The following is a 16,631-nucleotide window of genomic DNA, read 5'->3' as shown; positions in this document are numbered from 1 at the left end:
GCTGAAAATTGTCATCTTTTGGGGTCATAATAGAGCTAAATTCTAGCATGATTCTGTTTTTTTTTATAGTAATTATAATCAGTCGGGTATTGTGAGCATGTGATTTGGTGGGCTATATGCAATACTCAGTTTGGTAATTGTTAAAGTATATCAAACTTTTATCATTTAAAGTCAGCTGCTGGAATTGTATGCTAATACATGTATGTATGCCTTTATTATTAGAACAATTAGAGAAAAGAACTGGCAACATTACAAAAACGAATTCCATGGTAAAACAAACTTTTTTTTACCATAATCTAGTTCAAAGACCTTTTGCCTTGAAATGTAATTCATTTTACTAATCATGTCCTTTGAAGCTATACCCTTTGCCATAAACTCCATATACTTCCAGAAGTACATTGTATATTCATGATTCCCTGCAGCAGAAATTGCTCGGGGAGAAAGGGTCAAAAGGACCAATTTCTGCGTGACCTCGTTCTAGACCTGCAATAAAGCCGGTAATGAACTATGCTGACAGTGTTTTTGAGAGTTCACCCTGCTGGGAATACATCGCCCAGTTTCAAGGACTTATTTTCCTTGTAAAGGTGTCCTCTTTTTAGTTATACCGGTGCAATGGCCTAGTGGGTAGAGTGTTCGCCTTGCATTCGGTAAGTCGTGAGTTCGATCCCCGGCCGAGTCATACCAAAGACTTTAAAAATGGTACATGCTGCTTTCTCTGCTTAGCACTCAGCATTCGGGAAAGAGTATGGAAGTTGAACACACACCACTACCAGTGGACTAGCCCCCTGCTGTAGTGATCGCGTTGTGTGGCCATGGGCTAATGAAACAGAGATGGGCGCCGCCCTATGCACCATCAGGCGTGGGAAGGGTTTAACTTTAACTTTTCAGTTGTATCAACTTTGATACTGCCAAGGTAGCAGTTTAGTACCAAGTCTTTATTAGATACAGGGTAAAGGCAGCAAGGACAAAGTTGATATTTTACTGTATACATTTGACCAGTATAATGTTTCTTTTTTTCTATGTCTTTGCAAAATTTAAACACGCTTTAAGGCAGTGTGCAGATAATATAGCTTGTAAATGATCTGTGACAGTTATGCCTTAGAATTTAGATTCAAAGACAATTGGTTGCAATTCTAGCTTAAATCACTAGGGAGTGCTTTTACTGAGAATACTCAGTCATGACAGTTCAGAAAGCTCAGTGCTCAAGATGTTACAGATTAGATACAGGGTAAAGGCAGCAAGGACAAAGTTGATATTTTACTGTATACATTTGACCAGTATAATGTTTCTTTTTTTCTATGTCTTTGCAAAATTTAAACACGCTTTAAGGCAGTGTGCAGATAATATAGCTTGTAAATGATCTGTGACAGTTATGCCTTAGAATCTAGATTCAAAGACAATTGGTTGCAATTCTAGCTTAAATCACTAGGGAGTGCTTTTACTGAGAATACTCAGTCATGACAGTTCAGAAAGCTCACTGCTTATTGGGTTGCAACACAACATGTTAAAACGTGGCATCACAACTATCCCTGAAGAGGAAAAAAAAAGTTTTTTTCTAAATCATACGAAAACTAGAGTTCCACGAACACATACCTTTGCCAAATAAACCAGGTTTGTTACATTGTGTATGTAGAATGATGTCTGTTGACAAATGCGTTACTCATTTCATTTTCTTCATAATTATATGCTTGGAGTTGGTTTATAAAATTTCGGCATTGATTATGCAAATTAGATCCCAAGTTACAATTAATTGATATCAAATTGTATCAAGCATAACTTAAGCTATCAGCATACCAAAAGTCATGATAATCCTTTGATCCATTCTTGACTTATTCTCTTTCAAAGTCTTTAAATACACCTCTTACTCTCTTCCCTCTTTCTCAGTTACATATGTGACAACTTTGATGAAAGTACTATAATGGAATGCAGTGGATTTATAAACTTTTCCTCATCAATTATGCAAATTATGCAAATTAGCTGTTAATTTGCATAATAAGTATCACATTATATAAGTCTTCACTTAGGCTATCTACATGCCAAAAATCATGACGATCCGTCAACACGTTCACATTTTCTCATTAATTATGCAAATGAGATCATCATTTGCATGATAAATATGTATTGACATTTCTCTCTTTCTCAGCTACATATGTGACAAGTTTTAAAGTCCTATCATGGAACGTAGTGAATTTACAAAATATCCTCATTAATTATGCAAATTAGCTGTTGATTTGCATAATTGGTATCTCATTATGTTTGTCTTCACTTACGCTACCTACATACCAAAAAACATGATGATCCGTCAACATCTTCATATTTTCTCATTAATTATGCAAATGAGGCCATCATTTGCATAATTGATATCTATCGACATTTCTCTCCTTCCCAGCTACATATGTGACAAGTTTGAAAGTCCTATCATGGAATGCAGTGGATTTATAAATTTTCCTCATTAATTATGCAAATTAGCTGTTGATTTGCATAATTAGTATACCATTATGTAAGTCATCACTCATTCTATCTACATACCAAAAATCATGACGATCCGTCAACACGTTGTAGAGTTATTCTCGTCCAAAGTTTGAAAGGAAACCGGTGCCTGCAGTTCCAAAAAAGCCGCTAGGGGGCCCAAACTCACAGCACTTACTCTCTGCCTCGAGGGCTATCTACCACTCAAAAATCATGATCACAGCATGTCCAGAACAGGAGATATCAAAAATTGAGGTTCTGCTGCAGTACCTTAGCAAGCCGCTAGGGGGCCCATTATCGAACTTGACCTTCGTTTTCCCGACCCCTACCCACCTACCAAATATTATCGGGATTCATCCAAGACTTCTTGAGTTATGCTGTTAACACACACACAGACACACACACACACAGACTCACAAGCCCAAAACATAACCTTAGCCATTCTGGCAAAGGTAATTAGTGAGTGCGCTGATATCATCCATAAAATGTACTTGCTGTGGCCTAATACGTATATTGATGCACTTAGACTTGAATGACTGACAGCTGTCAATCTTGTTCTAACAGGAAAGCCATTGGGTGGACAGGTGGGCTCCCACCCTCTCCCAGTGAGGAAGAAGTCGTCAGAGTCGATGACGTCAGATCCCGACCTCTACTACAGCGTAGAGGACCTGAGGTCAGAGGTCAGTATCCTTGACAGATACTTGTGTGCCTATCTTCTTTTCATATTTTGATATCAAGGTTTTCATGTACAATGTTGCAATATTTCAGTGAATCGGCGCATACACTTCAAGAAAAATTTCCATTGCAAGACTTTTTGATGACAGGTGTCCACAAAATTTTCCATAGCCTATATGAGGGCTGATCAAGTTCAAGGCTTCACCCTGACATAAGGCACACAACTCTCATAATTTCCCCTGAAATTTCAGTGCAGACCAATAGAGCATACTGATTGATGTAAACACAAAATTGGTACTAAGTCATAACCTTGTGTTGATTAACAGTAATAAGAAACTATACATCATATCACCACACTGTCAGATACTTTTTATAGTTAAATTTTACTGTCCGTCAGTCATTTTGCAGACGAGGCATTGTACAGGAATCTCAGAGGGATCATTATTGATCTGATTAACTTCTTAATCTGAGGTTATTGAAATATTTAGTAGGATTTCCCCAGTGTTTGGTTCACTGCATCAAGGTTAAAACTGAGCCTTCCTAAGTAGCAATAGACATGTCACCTTTGATGAACAAACGACTTTTATGAGGAAAATTGGATGATGCTAGTTCACCTTTATCCGTGAGGTAACCTATATCCGTTGTACCTAAAAACAGGATATCTAGGGATATCACGTAGATGGATGGTGGTTTCAAATTGCCTTTTTTTCTCAATGTAATGCAGTTTAAGACCACCGTCAGTCAACTTGATATCCTGAAATACCCTGGTGTTAAATACATGTACAACGGATAAAGGTTACCCCGCGAATAAAGGTGAACTAGCGTTATGTCAATTCAAAGCTATGATTCTGAATCAAACTCTTAGTTGTCAAATGAATATTTTTACATCTCTGAGAATGCAAAAAGTCAACTTTCCTTTTTTTTTCAAACATTGCATCACTTAACATCAAGAAAAAGATGATATTTTATGTTTTATTAACTGTTGACATTGTGTTCCCAGTCTCCTTTCACCCCCTATAGTCTAAATGGTTTAGCCTTGATAATGATATCAAATCAGATACAATTTGTTGCCGATGTTTCCATTCCTAAACACTCTTGCTAAGGGAAGGTAATTAGTTTAGAATTTTTTTTCTGACAGTTTTAACTCGTCAAGGTCATGGTATAATATAACACTCTTGACACTTTGGGGTCAAAGGTCACAAAACTCTAACCAGCCATGATTGCCTAATATGGTAACTGTCAACTTCCATCACCCATTGCCATGGTAACCAAGGATCAGCCACCCTCCTCTCCGAGATAATGTGGAGCAATTTTAAAATCAATAAGGCTTTGGGGACTGTCCAAAAACAGATTGTTCTGTCTATTGAATATCTGTTTTACACGCTACTGACCTTTATACACAATAGGATGTTAGTGATGGTTATTAATCTTGAATAGCAGATAATTAGAATGTCTGAGTCAATTTTGAGACAAACATCTCAAAGAATTTAGGGCAGAAGCTTGCTACCCAAGGAAGCTTCCTTGTTTGAAAGGAAATGAATATTATTAGACCTTGTCTTCCTTTTAAATCAGTCATGATTATTTTCTTAGTTGTTTCTTATGAGCCTCATACCATGTGCGAAATGATTGCAGTACATGAATGATTGAACAACTATGAAGAAGACTAATAAGAAGATATTCTCACATCTTTTAAAAATAGCAAAAGTTTCTAACATATTAATGATTAGTCTAATTTAAATTGCAAATGCAATATTTTGTAGTTTTCTGATTTTTTAACATCTGATATGGTTTTCAGATCTAAGATATATTTTGGTTGCAGTTAAGTCATATAATCATGCCTCTTCCCCTGGACTCGCTAAAGCTTTCAGCAATAAATAATTTATGCAATTTGGTCGACGAAGGCGTCAAATCAGTACATTGGCTAGGATACAGAAACGTTTGAATTGTAACGTATCGGATTGGTATGACTTCATACAACTGTCATGCCAAAAGTTCCACTGAAGGATGCTGCACTTTTTGGCAGTGGTAAGTCTCTGCTGTAAATTTCAGTTTTCTTTGTATAAAACTAAAGCTGGCTGCATTTTCTAAAATGACGTAGTTTGCTAGACTGGGGTTTTTGTGACAATTAAGGGTAATCAAGTTATAACGTATAATAATAAGGTAATAACGTATCGGCATGTGGTTTAGCTGTCTTTTGTCCTGTGATTTTGGCTAGTTTTTAGGTATTGGAATTTGATTGAAATATGACACACCTTTCAGTTCTCATTATATTCTTAAAACAAATATTAATGTCTTTTTTGTCTTTTTCGTTTGTCTAGCACTTGCACTTGCTGCAATATGCATGCCTGTTGCTAATTTTTACCTATTTCAAAATTCTAAAAAGTGTTCTATTGAGAGTATGTGGTATAGCGTCGCATGGTCTTCATCATTATGTGTCTGAACATAATGATTGCAATTCAAACAATTGCTTGAGATTGATATAATAGTAAAACAATAGGTAATGTTGACAAAATACTATATACCTGTACATGTACTGGCATGTTGGCAAATGATAACAATTTGTCTCAGTTGGAAAACATTGCTGAAAGATTTAAGGGTATACTCAGTCTAGTTGATGGTAACCAGTAACCAGTTTTACTTTACAACAACACAAATGATATTGTAGCCTCAGCTGACATTCAATGTGACAATGACAATCGTAAATTTTAGTATAGTCTTGTCTATAATATACCACTATTTACATGATGTACATAATGGTGATAAGGGTTTGTATTGCCTTTACAATTGTGTGTCCTATAATCTGTACTGTTCTTCATAATTTGATTAGTTTTGCAAATTTCTCATCATGCTGACATTACTATTGCTTTTATATTGATCCAACATGAGGATTGCTATGAAAAAACTCACTCTACAAATTCACAGAACTTAAGCTTGGAAAACTTCAACATATTAAGAATAACATACCAAAACAGGACACCTTTAAAAAAGTAACGACAGGACCTTAGTAAACCTAGCATTTTGATAGCAATTTTTAAAAAAGATTGCTTCAAAGAAACAAGTTAGCAATTATCATTATAATTATAGTAGTCTCATTGCAGATTTTGTAATGTAATGTATAGTCATAAGTGTAATACATAATTCAAGCTATCCGTTTATGATAGCCTCCAGTTAGTAGGGTAGCCATGGCTGTATTCCTTTTTATACAGCCGAATAAAGCAAATCAACTCGAAACAAGTGTTAGGCCAATCTGCAATGCCTCCATATCCAGTATGAAAACTTAAAATTCAAATAGCAGACAAAATTTACTTTCTGAAAGAATATCTGATCTTATCTTAGATCCTATCATTTGACATTTAGTGCTCTAAAATTGATATCTGGTATCAGATTTCTTGTCATTTAGAAGGATACTGATATGACCTATGTAGCCCTGTCCATGGTGCTGATTGGTCAATTGTTCTATCATAATGATTATGGTTTCCATTATTTTTTTGTCAGCTTTCTTTTTGTTTTCATTGCCTTAGGACTTTTATTCTCAGTTAAACTGAACAATAGCATCTACTGTAACTGAATCCATAATATTTTTGAAATTGTATCAAACTATATCTGATTTTACAATGTCAAAAGCGCAACTATATTGAATTGTGAACCGACTTCTTGAATAAGATGTCTACAGTAACTTGTTAAAATTTTGCTTTGTATACCAAAACAGAAAGTTTTCTGTAAGCCTTTTTATCCTCATTTGTCCTTGATCTAAATGCTCATTTGATAGAGAAAATTTTTACAATGTCGAAGGCTCATCTATATTGAATTGTGAACCGACTTCTTGAATTAGATGTCTATGGTAATTTGTTCAAATCAAAATTTTGCCTTGAATACTGAACCTAAAAGTTTTCTGTTAGCCTTTTTATCCTGATTTTTCCTCAAGCTAAATGGTCATTTAATAAAGAAAAACTTTTCAATGTCAAAGGCTCAACTATATTGAATTGTGAACCGACTTCTTGAACTAGCTGTCTATAGTAATTTGTTAAGATTACAATTTTTCTTTAAATACCAAACCAGAAGCCTTTTTATCCTCATTTTTCCTTGATCTAAATGCTCATTTGATATAGAAAATTTTTAAAATGTCATAGGCTCAACTATATTGAATTGTGAACTGACTTCTTGAATTAGATCAAAATTTTGCCTTGAATACGGAACCAGAAAGTTTTCTGTAAGCCTTTTTATCCTCATTTCGCTTTGATCTAACTGCTCATGCATTTCATATAGAAAAAGTCACATGTAGTGGCCAGCAGAGTTGGAATTAATCCAATACACATTGTACTCTCAGTAGTGTAGCTCTGCATTAGGGCCACTTAACTTCTTATCGGCATCAATTTTTCATGCCTCTTACTTGATGTGTTCTTGATTGTACAGGTGACCTAGTTAGCGGTGAAGTGATCTCATGTATTACTTACCATTTGAAACAGCATGTATCCCGAACGTGTCTACATTGTATAAGTTCGTGTCCGCATACATAAGAATGATATTCTAAAGGAGTTTCCTGTAAGATGTGTCAGAAATAGAATTATAATTTGTGGCACCAAACATCGAAAAAATACAGTGATGAATTCTCTTATTTTAACTACTGTAACAATACAACAAGTCCTGTAATGTTACATGTCTGATACAAATGTAACACATTGAGACTGATAAGGTATAAGTGCCATGACAATCAAGGGTTAAACAGTACCTCTTATTTCTAAAGTTGACTTGGACACTTATTATTAATTGATACATACCTCTAGCAATATACTGGCTAAATCTATCAGCCAAAATCTTTTGTATGCACATAACGTTCTGGAATTGTGCTATTAGAAATTGTCTTGGTTGGAGGTCAAGGTGCATTCTATCAAACAATTCCGCAAATCAACACTCAACTGAACAGAGCTAATTTGAAAGCCATTTAAAACCATTTCTTTCATCAGTACATGTAATAGCTGTTGATGGATGCATGATGGTTATACTGGAATCAATGACAAATTGGATTTGACCTCTGAAAGCATTTTTGTCCAGGGGTCAACGGCACTTCCTCTGTACCTTAAGGTTGGTGGTTCAAATGCAGCCATTGTGGCTTATCTGGTCTTGTCTAAATTTTCCTTTCAAAGTTTATAGTCTGTAGATTGGAATATTAACGCTAGTTTGCCTTTATCCGCGGAGTAACCTAAATCCATTGTTTTCAAAAGCAAGGTATTTAGGGCTATCATGTGGACGAAATGTGAGTTCAAACTGCTATATTTTGAAAATATTACAATATGAAACAACCGTCCGTCGACTTGATATCCCTAAATGTGCTGTTTTGAAAAACAACGAATATAGGTTACTCAACGGATAAAGGTGAACTTGTGTTAGATCTAATGTACTATGTTTGAGGATTATCATAGCCACACCTCAAGCATGTCACGTTACAAACCAAGCAAAATCAAGTAAAGATTTTCAAAGTTAGGCTTTAGAACTTGTAGTTGTTGTTAAAGTTATATCTTATAGGACCTTGACATTACTTCTGAATCAAATCACTGAGTATATTTTTCTTCTCCTAATTCATGTTGTCAGACATTATTACTCTAATATCTTCTAGTTGAATCGTAAACCAATAAAATCTGAATTTTACATATAACATGATAACCAGTTCTCAACATGATAAATTTGGAATCAGTGTTTCATCTAGGCAAGGATTTATGGACAATTAGTAAGTTATAACTTATCAGTTCTCCCCCAGTAGGTCTTTATTCAACTGTCATTCATAGGAACTACACCTGTCATAGCTGACCTTCTAAAATATGATTGATGGTAAAGATTTGTTCATGTACGTGCCTTGCCTATAGGTGATATCTCAATATGTCACTGCATGCATGATATACCGCTTATTAAGATACATTTGTTATTTATGCAACTAATGTCAAATTAAATGAAATATCAAATGTTTGCTTTCATACCTGACTTCTATGTCTATAGTGTGATAGGTTATCTATTATGTAACACTAGTTCACCTTTATTCGCAGGGTAACCTATATCCTAATTAGCTAAGAACAGGATATTTAGGGATATCATGTAGATAGACGGTGGTTTCAAACTGCATTTTTTTCAATTTATTTTCAGGTATTAAATACAACGGATAAAGGTTACCCTGTGAATAAAGGTGAACTAGCATTACATTGTATGCAGTGCTGCTCTTTGTATCTAACCAGAGTTTCATACCACTTGCTTCCATGTTGCTCCCCCCCTTCATGACATGTATAATGATTCACATTCTGTATTTTCATCCATATTTTGTTTTCCCTTGTCTTCACATAGCCTCCACCTGGAGAGCCAGTATCCAATAGAATTAGGCCGATGGTAAGTGATCTTAATATGTACTACATAATCCTATTGATAATATTATATAAGTGTATGGGTAAGTCTCACAGAGAGTAGGCAAGGGACCAGTCCCTGGCCTACTCAACTAGGGAGGTACATGTACAACTGTACATCTAAGCCTGTATATAGTTAGCACTCAAGGTGGTCCTTTTGCAGAGGTACAGGTCACCATAGGACATGTTCGACTGGACCTGTGTATCAATGGCCAGGTGGTCCTCATGTAGAGGACTGTATACTATAAGAACTTGCTACATAGGCTTTTATATGATTGTCTTAAGTGTATAATAATTAAGATTGTCGTAAGATTACTGTAGTTGTATTATCGCATTCGGTATAGTTCAATTTACTCGAAGGAAGCCTGTGTGATACAACTTTCGAACCTAGGAAAGTTATCACACGGTCCGGAACACCCGTAACGAACAGGTGTGACATAACTGTTGATATTACATGTAAGTACTACAAGACTTTTGTGAATTTGAATTACCAGTACACGTGTTGACTGTCTTACTTCAGGCTAGAAAGTCAAACAGATTGAGAAGAATGGAAACCTTTTTTTACTGCCTGGCTCTCGTTTATAGCTCCAGTTTGTCTTTACCCCCTAAGGATGTTTTAATCCCATACCTTCAACAGTAAATCTTGCTGTCCATCAGTAGAAGTTTCCAATGACCATTTTGCAGTGCACTATTAGAAGAGGCCAGAGGGTTTTAAGCATTATTGGAGAGCAAGACAACACAAAATTAATTTCCATGTTTCTTAGACAATAATAGTCTAATTAATTACTTTTCTGACATAATGATTTTAATTATAACAACTTCGGCAATAGGTCAGAATAAATTAGAATAAAGTAGAGACCTAGTATGTAGAGAACTTTGAATCTTCCTGAAACTTTGTATTCCAAGTTACAAACTTCCCCTACTAGACCAGAAAGATTCCTTGAATGTCATCCTCCATTCAAAATTGACCATCCATATAATTATGCAGCTTTGGCTATGACTATCAGTAAACAGTATCTTATGTTAAGGGTGAAGTCTGTTTCAAGTTTCTTTAGACTTTTTTTATGTCGTCCTCTTATTGAATCCTAATGCAGAAAGTGTCAGAAGAGTAAAAAATCACTGCAAATTCATCAGATTATACTTGTTGGGGAATAAACTTTTTTTAAAAGCTGTCAAAACCAAGACTTCCTTGTTCGTTGTAAGATTAAACTTTTTAGTCTGTCTTTTTAATCATTCTAGAAGTGCAATTGTCATAGTACATTATACAAGATTTAAGGAAATGTGAGTCAAAAATTCGAGGTGGGGAGGTCACTGCAAAAAATGCAAAAACAAAACCATCACAGCAGTTTTAAGATTTACAATAGCCTAGTGTGGCCTCTGTACAACATTGCACATTTCACTGCGCCCTTTTGGGTGTAGAAGGCCAGAGGGTGTTCAGCATAGATGAACGTTAATGGCTTGTATTGTTGGATTAATGCCTGGTTGTAAGCCGAAGGGAGCACTTTGGTTGAAGTATAGCCCCTGTGGGGTCATTCCCTACTGACCGTTGGAATTGCAGACCGGCCATGTGCGTAGGAAGATATGTCTTGGTTATATTGGGAGCACTGACCATCTTCCCAGTATGAAGAGTCTGATGGCAGTGAAGCAGTAAAGATTTTAGTCTCGAAATAAAAGTTGAAGCCTTGAAAACATATCATGATTGCAGATCATTTTTTACTTCAGGCTAGGATCTTGTAAGATAATAATACTGACAACAAATAACTAATTGTGTTTTTAGAGTGCTATGCTCTGTGCTCTGCAATCCTGACATAGTTTTTCAAGATTCAGAGGCCAGTCCGGGACGATATGTCCCTTCTTCAGGTAATGTTTGAGAGTGTTTTTGTAATTCTCTTAATCCTCTGTCCACTCTGTGGCCATGTCCCTTTGTCCAGTTGGCCTTACAGAATATGTTTGGGGAGGCGGTTATCTGGCATTCGGATACAGTAACCAGTCCATCGTAGTTGGCTATGCATAATAAATGCTTCAGTTTATACTCCAGGAGCCAGCTTCAGCTAGCACACTGGTGTTGGTACGGTAGTTTGTCCAAGAAATGTTCAGAATCCATCGTAGTGAGCGCTGGTGAAACTGTTCTAGAGTCTTAATATGCCGTTGGTACATAGGTAACTACCCAAGACTCACACCCATATAGTAGGGTTGGGAGCACTGCAGTTTTGTTCAGTATGTGCATCTGTACAAATGTATAGATGATATAGTGCTAAAGATAAGAATGATTAGTGAGAAAATATGTAACGGTAGTTTACCTTTATCCATGGAAACCTATATCCGACGTTTTTAAAAACGAGATATTTTGGGATATCTAGTCGACGGACGTTGGCTTCAAATTGCAATATTTCCATAGCATTTTAGTCTGAAACAGTCGTCTGTCGACTTGATATCCCCAAATACTCCGATTTTATATACAATGGATAAAGGTTACCCCGCGGATAAAGGTGTATTAGTGTTACAACAAAAATGCTTAAACAAATCAAGTCTTCTCAATCATATTTTCCCATTCACAGCTCGGGCAGGGAAAGCATGAAGCCGGTGCCTTGTTTTTCAAAGATGGCTACCGCAGGATAGATTACGTCCTGGCGTACCCTGTCCCGAGGAGGAAGCACCCCGTCAAGGTCGAGCACAAGCCCGAGGACGACTCCTCCGCCTTCCACCCTGAGGGCGAGGACCAGAAGGCCAGGAGGAGGCGGGAGTTCGAGAAAAATCTCATCGAAGCCGGCCTTGATCTTGAGAGAGATGATGAGGTGTGTTGTTAGCTCTTAGAGAAATGTCTTAAATGACAAATATTTCTGTGTTATATTTGTAACTCTTTAAAGTTACATGAATTCTACAAATTTAAGCTAAGGGCACAACCCGCCGTACGCACATTTTTTTTGGAGGCCACGTCTGCCACGTACTTTCAGGCTGTACAGGGCAGGCGCGTCGCCCATACGGGCACATGCGGGGGGGGGGTTAGGGGTGAATGCGCGGCCAATGACAGACAAAGTTTTGCCTGCACATAAAGTTCTACTGCGTGTCTGTGTGCCCTCATATCCGTTGGATTTCCTACGAGTTCGTATGGAGGCGGTGCTTACCACTCACGGATCCAAAAAGATTGCCCACGTTTTGGCAACTAGACAGCACATATTTTTGCACATACGGCGAGTTGTGCCCAATAGCTTAAGACACATGATAATGTATCAATTGCAAATTTTTTTTCTCTACACGTAAACGATGTGACACACGTATGAACATGATTAACTGTCACAGTGGTTTTCTGTTAGCAAATTTAGAATATTTTGTAACATCAGCCTTACAAAACTTTTAGACTTTCCGACATTTGTAAGAAGAGAGGCCCAAGGTCAGTTATAAACCCATTGTTTTATTACACTCTTTTTCAGCACAAGAGATGGACGGGTACCTTTTTTTACCATTGATTATGATATTGCAATATATTTTTTCTGTATCAGATCAAGTCTGCCATAAATGCAAATAAGCCATACATGTATGACACTGCAGACGTTAGAACTTATTTGCAGATTGTGAACTGTTCCGTTGGCTGGAGTCTTGTATGGGAAATGTTGTAACCTAGTTGCCAGACTTTGTAGTCAAAGTGCCCCTACATGTATGATAGTAGTCTCAGGTATTCAATCTCTAGTTCTGCACATTAGAAAACCAGTACACCTGTCTGCATGTACCTGTATGCTTACCTGAAAATGCAAGTAGAGACGAAGCCCCTAAGCTTTGCACTGTTAGTCAATCAGAATAGCATCATGTTCAATCACTTAAATACAGGATGACGTGTTTTATAGTTTGCGTAGTAAAAATGGGGCTTCAGCATAATTATTTACAGGGTGTATCCTTAGGCCATACTTTATAGGCCTGTATATAACTACAGATTCTTGCATACATGGGGTTATGATTAATACAGACTTAATATAAGGTTTTTATTGAGCAAAAAAAAGGCCCAAAGAAGTCTGGCAACCGGGTTAGGGAATGTTTCTAACCAGGGGCTTTAAAGCTTTGTCTGGGGAATGTCATTACCTGGTTGCCAGACTTTACAGGCCTATATAACTACAGGTGCTTGCATACATTGTACATGGGTTTAGGATTTTGACTGAAGAAAGAATTCGAAGGCCCTCAGAAGTCTGGCAACCGGGTTAGGGAATGTTTCTAACCAGGGGCTTAAGCTTTGTCTGGGGAATGTCATTACCTGGTTGCCAGACTTTACAGGCCTGTACAAAATGTATAACTATTATACAGGGACTTGCATACACATGTAAATGGGGGTAGGATTTGACTCAGAAAAGAAGGCCCTCAGAAGTCTGGCAACCGGGTTAGGGAATGTTTCTAACCAGGAGCTTGTTTGCAACTTGTGCCGGCAGGGTGCTAGGACGAAAAAGTGTGTGACTGCCTTGCTAAGTCAGCTGCACGGGAGTCAGATCGCTTCCAGGGAGCCGGTAGGCCTGGCATGCTTGCTCCCATATCGTACGGAACCCGTAGGCCTTATAGTCCAATCTCGTGTCATGTATATTCATATATGCTTGCATCCATCTTTCGTCCAAACTTGTCCGGTCCCTGGCACCGCTCATATCAAGCTTGTAATGTGATTGCTCCTTAATTGCACTTCATAAAAATTGCTGCACATATACAATGCACAGTTGACATTATGCAATGGTATGTACAGCTAAGTTACTTGCTATTTAGTTTGCAGGACCTAAAGGCCAAGAATTGCAGTGTCTTGTTTTGTTTTGCAAAAGTTTGTTAGCAGTATTTCAGTCTTGCACACAGATGTTATCAGGGAAAATTACAACTTCAAGTTGGAACGAAAGTCTAAGAATGAATTTGTCTTGATTCAGACTTTCAGATTGCTTTGTTTATTCAAGCATTTTTAAGGCTCTACTGATTACTGAAAACTGTGGATGAATCTGCAAGCAATTTTTTACCCTTGCAATGCTATTCCATGCAAAATTTGTGTAATGATTGTAAAAATCGGTAATTAGTACTAAAAGATTAGGGTTTACATGATTTTGCTACATTTTGAAATGTGTACCTTTAGAACCTTGGCATCACCAATAATTGTATTTCTGGCCATCTGAAAGTTCAAAAACAAATGTTCTTCAATTTGGCTATGCTTTACATATAGCTGATGATACCTGCTCCCCCTTTCTTGGTTGTGTAGTACTGCACCACTTGTCTGCACCCATTGCACTGTTGGTAGACTGTTGTTTCATCCTGGCACCCACTGCTATCTGTTTCTCACTACAGCACTGTGGCTTACATGTAATGTTACTTGTACCTGTAACTGTTGTGTCTCACTGCTGTGTTGTGACTTACTATTTCTAACTGTTGTATTTTGATGTACTGTTATGTTATGACCTACATTTTCACAATATAAATAAGTGTACTGTCATTTTTGTTAACCCTTTGTTTTCAGTATTGCCAACTGTAAAATTTACATCTTGAGAAAAAGAATTGCCAAACAAGAATTACTTACTGCTTACCAATTTGTCATATTTTTTCAGCATTTTGATCAGAGCTTATTTTCTACTGGAAAAGCATAAGATGTAAATTATTTATTTAGTTTTTTCTAAAAATATTCATACTTGTTTTAAAAAAAAAACTGTGTCACGATGATTAGAATAAGTTTTTGGAAAAAAAATTGACAGTTTGAAATTGCTTTGCTGTCTTACGCTACCATTTTTCAAAGTTTGTTGATGGTGACTCTCATATGGCTTTGTTAAGTTTGAATACACAGCCATTCTAAAAATACTCCAGGGATCAGTTCTGGGCCCTCTTTCTAAATTTGGGTTCCACCTGTGTTACAAGAATCCTGCTTAACCCTTAACATGCTAGGGTGACATTTGATTCATCGCTGACATGTCTTTGTGCAACCAACCAGATGAGCAGAAACTTAAGATCACCTTTAATTAGTTCTTTAAAAATCTTGATATTCTGGTTTGAAATATTTTTTATTATCAGCAAGTATAAGAAACTAATAAGATAGACAGTAAAATATGTAATGAAAAATTGGAATCATTACCAAATACCACAATCTATAGAATACTAATCACCACAAAAATGTTATACAGTGTATGTGTCAATGTTGTCCAATAACAGTGACTGTTTCTTTTAGGTTTTCTATTGTAACAGCCTGTCTGCTATTACTGACTTTGACAGCTGAATCTTCACTTTTTTCTTAACTTTGTTTCTGTCTATCATTCACATTACCTTCTACAGTGTTTGTTCATTGATTTGTTTGTTTGTGCAATCCTTAATGTATGACTTGTTTGTTCATGGAAAGCTTAAACCAGTGTCTATGTGTATCCATATACTAACTGTTGTAAGTTTCGTTTCCTAATGTATTTTCAACGTGTGTTGTCCAATCTCAGCTATCATCTAAAATTTTTGTATGACTCTGGCAGATGTGCTTACGCTACTATGTTGAATATCAACATTTTAGTTTCATCTTTGTCTTAAGCATATTTAAAAATCTAAAATTTTATGCTTTTACTGAAATGTTGAGGTCAACGTCACCCCAAAGACAAAAACTATTGACAGAGATAGTTGTTAACATTTGACTCAGTGTTGAAACACTTAGAAACTAACAAGAAAACGAAATAGAAAGAAACGACACAGGAGGACTGTAATGCTACTTCAAGTTGGCTAGCTACATTCTTACAGACTTTAATAAGATGTTTGACAGACAGACTAAATGTTATTTTTTGCAGACAAAGGACCATGGGATGTGCTTTGTACGGCTCCACGCCCCCTGGAAGGTTCTGTCTCAATATGCAGAGATCTTGAAAATCAAGATGCCAACAAAAAAGGTAAAAAAAATGATTCCGTTTTTCCTTCATATCATTTACGCCAAAAATAGTTACTCAAGCAACTGGATATGGTTTTGAAACGGTCAGACGTTTCGGAAAGAATCCACTTTCCTTCGTCAGTGACACTGAAGTGATCTGCAAGAAACAGGTCTTTTATACTCTAACTATGAATGAAGACAATTTCAGCTGTCCAATAGGAAAGGTTGTAAGACAATTCAGACTGAAGACAATTTGGATTCCA

The 16,631-nt window shown here is 36.7% G+C and overlaps 1 protein-coding gene across 8 annotated transcripts in view; it reads left to right on the top strand.

Moving 5' to 3' along the window:
* Positions 1-16,631, top strand: part of LOC118406555 (anoctamin-1-like) — an 80,559-nt gene that overhangs the window by 40,787 nt on the left and 23,141 nt on the right. For 6 of the 8 annotated variants that reach the window (XM_035806644.1, XM_035806645.1, XM_035806643.1 and 3 more), the window contains 5 exons: positions 3,034-3,149; positions 9,475-9,516; positions 12,089-12,325; positions 13,946-14,020; positions 16,292-16,390. In XM_035806644.1, coding sequence (XP_035662537.1) covers positions 3,034-3,149; positions 9,475-9,516; positions 12,089-12,325; positions 13,946-14,020; positions 16,292-16,390 — 569 coding nt within the window. The remainder of the gene's footprint in view (positions 1-3,033; positions 3,150-9,474; positions 9,517-12,088; positions 12,326-13,945; positions 14,021-16,291; positions 16,391-16,631) is intronic. The other 2 variants (XM_035806648.1, XM_035806647.1) reach the window with 1 other exon arrangement.

This window comes from Branchiostoma floridae, chromosome 19 (assembly GCF_000003815.2).
Source record: "Branchiostoma floridae strain S238N-H82 chromosome 19, Bfl_VNyyK, whole genome shotgun sequence".
Lineage (NCBI taxonomy): Eukaryota > Metazoa > Chordata > Leptocardii > Amphioxiformes > Branchiostomatidae > Branchiostoma > Branchiostoma floridae.
Note: the sequence above shows the minus strand (reverse complement) of the source record. Positions and strands in the feature narration are given on the sequence as shown.